This window comes from Bison bison, unplaced genomic scaffold (genome assembly GCF_000754665.1).
Source record: "Bison bison bison isolate TAMUID 2011002044 unplaced genomic scaffold, Bison_UMD1.0 scf7180017864255, whole genome shotgun sequence".
In the NCBI taxonomy this organism is placed as follows: Eukaryota; Metazoa; Chordata; class Mammalia; order Artiodactyla; family Bovidae; genus Bison; species Bison bison.
In genome coordinates, this window is record NW_011494827.1 from 2,635,542 (window position 1) to 2,641,832 (window position 6,291).

At 40.0% G+C, this 6,291-nt stretch overlaps 1 protein-coding gene across 1 annotated transcript in view; it reads right to left on the reverse strand.

The window, feature by feature from the left end:
- DMP1 (dentin matrix acidic phosphoprotein 1) overlaps window positions 1-6,291 on the reverse strand; it is a 16,686-nt gene that overhangs the window by 4,808 nt on the left and 5,587 nt on the right. Inside the window, exons 2-5 of the mRNA XM_010847789.1 lie at window positions 4,804-4,878; window positions 4,031-4,078; window positions 1,157-1,189; window positions 519-566 (exon numbers count right to left, since the gene is read on the reverse strand). Of these exons, the coding sequence (XP_010846091.1) occupies window positions 519-566; window positions 1,157-1,189; window positions 4,031-4,078; window positions 4,804-4,863 (189 nt within the window). The 5' untranslated portion in view covers window positions 4,864-4,878. The remainder of the gene's footprint in view (window positions 1-518; window positions 567-1,156; window positions 1,190-4,030; window positions 4,079-4,803; window positions 4,879-6,291) is intronic.

Sequence of the window (6,291 nt, forward strand, 5' to 3'; positions counted from 1 at the left end):
TATTTTTTTAAAAAAGAAGTCATTACTGAAGCAACTGTCCTCTTAAAGTTTCCTCAGGGCAAGAGCTAGTCTCTCCTCTAGCGGTCTAGCAGGATTCTGGGCACAGAGGCGGTCTTCAGGCGCTGAAGGTATCTCACATGAACCAGAATGTTTTTCTCTGCCTGGTCTGAACTGCTCCAGTTGTAAAAGCAATATCTGAGATTTATGAGCAAGCTGTTGTCTAACAGAGTTTATGACTCTCTCTGTGTATGTGTGTGTGAGTGTGTTCTCTTTAACTAGAGGAACATTTAGGGCCACAGTGTCTATCATCTGGCCCCAGTGATAAATATGGAATGAAGAGCATGTCTACCTCTGAGTTCTCCCACTCTTTTTTCCTTCCTATTTTATAGGACTTTTTAGACAGCATAACCAAAGTTTAGAACATCTTATATTTAGAACAGTCACCAGGTAATTTAATCTAACATCATTTCCTTCAACTCCTAAGTAGCCTGGAAAGTAAGAAAGGTCTGTTTAATTACCTGTTCCTCTGAGCTAAGTTTACTTTCTTCTGATGACTCACTGCTCTCCTAAAAAGAAAAAAAAAATGTTGTTGTTTATTTTTCGTGTTAGTAATTCCTGAGGAAAGGAAAGAAAACATGGAGTGCATCAAAAATTGTGGTTTGGATTTACAGCTTTCCAAATGGCCTGAGATGATGAGAAGAGAGTCAAAGTGATTTTATGAGATGTTTATAATAAATAAATATTATAAAATATTTTAAAATACAAAAGAATATTATAAAATATAAAAAGTCCTATAAAATAGGAAGGAAAAAAGAGTGGGAGAATTCAGAGGTAGACATGCTCTTCATTCCATATTTATCACTGGGGCCAAAAAATAAATTAGAGTGTTGGGGAGTTTGGGAGGGTCATGGACACACTGCTATATTAAAAATGGATAACCAACAAGGACCTACCGCATAGCACACGGAACTCTACTCAATGTTGTACAACAGTCTGGATAGAAGGGGGAGCGCGTGGGTTGGGGGAGAATGGATACATATATATGTATGGCTTAGACCCTTTGCTGTTCACCTGAAACTACCACAGCATTGTTAATCAGCTATACCCAATACAAAATAAAAAGCTTGAAGTTTGGAAAAATAAATGAGATAGTTACCAAAGGTGGTGTTGGTGTCTGAGCCAAATGACCCTGTAGCAAAGGGAGGAAAACAAGTTACTCCTTCAGAGGTGGATCATATCATTGCAAACATTAATAATAATTTTAGGGTTTTTTTTAGCTTATTGATAGATATTTTATATTTACATGAGTATTAATGATATTTTATAATGAAATGGCTAAAAAAATGAATGAATGTGAGACCAATGGCATAAAAAGGTCTTGTATATAAAAAAACTTAGAAGATTTTCATATTTCCCATAGTTAGAGAAAAATAAAATTTCTTTGAAGAAATATACACAACCCAGAAAAAATATAAGATAGAAAAAATAGCATTAGAACTCATAAACCCAGATTTAAAGTGTCAATTCACTCCTTGGCTTGTGTTTTAGCCCTGAAAACTGTCTTAAGGGTAGTACTGAAATTCATGTGTTTCAGGAAACACTTAGGTCTTAGGTAAACTCTAATGGCTGGACAATTCACGTCACCTCTGTGATGTCAGGTTCTTATTCCTAAATTTAGAATATTAGCAACCACTTTGCTTATTGCTCATGGTTGCTGTGAGGAGGAATTTGGCTAATGCTTATGAAAGCCTCTTGAGACCATTCAGTATGATATAACCTGAAGAAATGATCCCTTTTGAGAACACTCAAAAGGATTATAAAATATCCTTTATGAAACTGAATAGTGGACAAAACTGAATAGAAAAAAGCCACCTGTCTTGAGTCATGTAAGATCACCAAAATCGCAAAATGCTAAGTCTGAAAATTAGTCACAGTTCTGATTTATTTTACTTTCTTTAATCTTATAAGAGCTCTAAGAATGCCTGTACCATCTCTGGTCCCCTCCCCTCACCTACTCTCCTCCTCCCCCTTGAGCAGGACAAAAGTCCCGAATCCCATGTGGCTCAAAGCGGCTAAGTGATGGGTGTGCAGACCCAAGGTGCCAACGAGAGCAGAGAGGAGCTGCTGGGAGCACATCTTCAGCAAACCTCTCGGCAGTCCTGGGCTGGGGATCTCTCCTAGACGGAAAAGCCATGGTCACTCTAAGTCTCTGGCCTGCGACACTGCCACAGGCACCGTGGCAGACTCTACTCCAGTCACTTAAAGGGTGGAAGGGAGCCAGACATTCTTATTTTTCTCATGCTAAGGCTAGGCCTGAGACTACTGCATGTTTGTGGTACTCTGGCTAAACGAAAGGATCCACAGCAGCTGCTTTTAAACTAACCAGCTCAAGGACATCCCTGGTGAAAGTTCATGTAAGAAATTTTGCAATGCCTATTCCAGCCTCAAGCAGGGGCAGGACCCTGTCTCAGGCCTTGGACACTATCTAGCCAGCACTAACAGTACTGTGCCCTGTGCTTTATCACTCAGTCATGTCCACCTCTTTGCGAGTCGGACCATAGCCAGACTGTAGCCTGGACTGTACGGACTACAGTAGCCCGCCAGGCCCCTCTGTCCATGGGGATTCTCCAGTATTCTCAAGAATACTGGAGCGGGTTGCCAAGCCCACCTCCAGGGGATCTTCCCAGTCCAGAGATCGAACCCAGGTCTCCTGCATTGCTGGCAGATTCTTTACTGTCTGAGTCAGCAGGAAAGCCCTAGCATTATGCCCTAGCTGTGTCAAACCTGGTAGGCTATAGTCCATGGGGTCTCAAAGAGTCAGACACAACTTAGTAACTAAACAACCAGCTGTAGCATATGTAAAAGCCGGCAGGAAATAGGTAATGAAACACATTCTGATTTAAGTTAAGATTTTAACCCTCACGTGTACAGTCAGTCCTTCATATGCATGAGTTTCACATCCACACACTCAACCAGCCTCAGATCAAAAATAGTAGGGAAAAAAAGAAAGGTGGGAAGGAAAGAAGGGAAGAAAGAAAGAAAAAAAGAGAAACTTCCAGAAAGTTCCCAAAGGCAAAACGTACTTGATGCACTCCAGCAAGTATTTGCATGGCATTTTATTAGGTATTATAGGTAATCTAAAGATGATTTAAAGTATACATGAAGATGGGCACAGGTTATATGAAAATACTATGCAATTTTATATAAGCATTGAGCATCCATGGATCTTGGTATCCACAGAGGTCCCAGAACTAAATCCCTTATGGATACGGAGTGACAACTGTAGCTCCAATCTTGAAAAGCTGCTGACTTCCTAGACCTGGTTCCTTTCCAAGAAGGATATAACACTCAGTAAAAATACAGATTCTGGGGCCAGAGTGACCTGGGTTCAAAGTCTGGCATGAACCCTAATTAACCATATTACCTATACAGATTGGGTTATTTTCTGTGTCTCAGAGTTCTCATTTGTAAAATAAGAATAAAATACAATACCTAATTCATTGGGGATACTGTGAAGATTCAAAAAGTTAACACAAGCAAAACAAAGAACTGTGTCTGGCAATGGCTCCTGAGTTACTGAGCATTAAGAACTATTGGATTAGCTCTCATTCCAAAGACTCTGGTGTTCTCTCATTCTTTCTTTCCCCCCGCCCCTTTCCAGGACTTGACCTCCTAACCTCTTGCCTACCAGACATCTGATAAAACAGATCTCTAGTCCTAATTTTTCAAGGACAAACTTGGTTCATTGTCAACCATCCCCTTGCTCTACCACACAGACCGATCATGAAAATAAAGCTAAAGGAAAAAAATGCTTCCTCGCCAAATTACACTATTAAGTTGAAGTCAAAGCATTATATAAACTACATTTTCTTATAAAAACTAGAAATCATAGCCCTTACCCTCTATATCTCAGGTTACTAATGTGTTCATTAAAATCATTAGTAGTTTCAACATTTGCAGTGAAGCCAATTTGGTTATACTAATAACATACTAAAATAAAAATATTTCCAAAAATCTTATTTCTACTCACCTTCCATTCTTCAGAGCTCTTGGATTCAGTATTTTGATACCTGGCTACCTAGAAAATTTGGTACACATGGTCAGTCTCCAGAAATTTCCAAGGTAGCAGGTGTTCACATATCACATAGTTAGAAGGAGTAGTCGTCAAATTTTAGCATGAATAAGAATAAGAATCGCCTTGCTAAACCACAAGTTGCCGTGTCCCATCCCCAGAGAGTCTGGTTCTGTAGGTCTGAGTTAGGACCTGAGAATTTACATTTCTAACAAGGTCCTAGTTGATCCTGACGCAGCTGGTCTGGGGATAACATTTTGAGAACCATGGCTTATAAGGAAGAAAATGAGCATCTTCCTATATGAATGCTGTCCGAGCAGAATAAGGGATAAATTGGATGATATTTTAAAGAAAGAATCTTCCTAGGAATTTACTATTGTCATCTGACTGGAACATGCACAACCACTTTCAGTTCAGTTCGGATCAGATCAGTCGCTCAGTCATGTCTGACTCTTTGCGACCCCATGAATCGCACCACACTAGGCCTCCCTGTCCATCACCAACTCCCGGAGTTCACCCAGGCTCACGTCCATCGAGTCAGTGATGCCATCCAGCCATCTCATCCTCTGTCGTCCCCTTCTTCTCCTGCCCCCAATCCCTCCCATCATCAGAGTCTTTTCCAATGAGTCAACTCTTCACATGAGGTGGCCAAAGTTTAGCTTATAATAAATGACATGTGCAGTGTTAGATATAAAGGTTTCTTTTTCATACATCTCTATCCTGATACTTACTGGAAGAGCACAGGAAAGTCCCCACAGGAACATAAGCAGGATGGTGGTCTTCGTAGCCATCTGTGTCACCCCTACCTGTGATGAAAGACAGAAGATGATTTTCTTCACACCAAAGAAATGTAAGAGCTTCAACTGTTAACACTTTCGATGGATATTTAGATGAGTTTATTTTTTAACTGATAAATAGATAAATAAAATGCACTATATCCATACAATGGAATATTCAGTTCAGTTCAGTTCAGTCGCTCAGTCGTGTCCAGCTCTTTGCGACCCCATGAATCGCAGCACGCCAGGCCTCCCTGTCCATCAATGGAATATTATTCAGCCATAACAAGGAATGAAGTATTGATGCATGCTTCAAAGTAGAGGAATCTTGCAAACATTATATTGAGTGAAAGAAGCCAGGCACCAAAGATCATATACTGTATGATTCCATTCATAGGAAAGGTCCATTGAAGGCAAATCTATAGAGACAGAAAGTAAGTGTTTGCCCAGGGCTGGAGCAACTAAGCACAACAGAGCACAGAGGAGATCAGGGCTTCCCTGATGGATCAGCAGGTAAAGGACCTTCCTGCAATGCAGGAGACAAAGGCGATGTGGGTTCAGTCTCTGGGTGTGGAAGATCCCCTGGAGAAGGAAAATGACAGCCCACTTCAGTATCCTTGCCTGAAAATCCCATGGACAGAGGAGCCTGGCCAGCAACAGTCCAAAGAGTTGCAAAGAGTCAGACATGACTGAGCAACTGAGCACTAAAGAGAAGATGAGGTGTTGGAGTGACAGCTAATGGGTGAATTTTGGACATAATGAAATGTTCTAAAATTGATTTTGGTGAAGGTTGTTAAACTCTGAGTGTACAAAAAAAATCAATGGTATACTTCAGTGGATGAAGTATATGTGTGAATTATTAGGTTTATTAGGATTTTTTAAAAACTTCACTCCCAAGAGATAAATTGAAAACTTTTCAATAAGAAGCTCTATAAATACTTCTTAACTAATATATAAGCTATGATAAATGAAGGAAAAGTAAGGAAAGAGCAATAGAGAAATTTCTGATCTTTCAGTTTGATACTGATTATGCAGACCAATGTGTCAGAACAGACTGGCAAATATCATTCCACAAAACTACATTATTGATACCACTGACAGATGTGGGCATTTGTCTTCACACACACACACACACACACACACACACACACACACACATATGCAGGGATCCTCAGTCATGTTTATAACCTCACAATAACATCTAAACAAACTCGATTGGTTTTGCATTTTCTTCATCTGCAAGAAATCCATGATGTAGCCTTCATATTATGGCTCCAGAGAGCGTGCCATATCCACTGTGCTCCTTTTAGTCATACATTATACATGATTATGCTAAATTTTTTCAGCGTCATTCACAGTACTGAAAGATCCAGGGAAGATTAGAGGTTTGGGATACACTTGTGAATCACACTGAGAGAAACCTGCCAAATTAAACTGTATTTT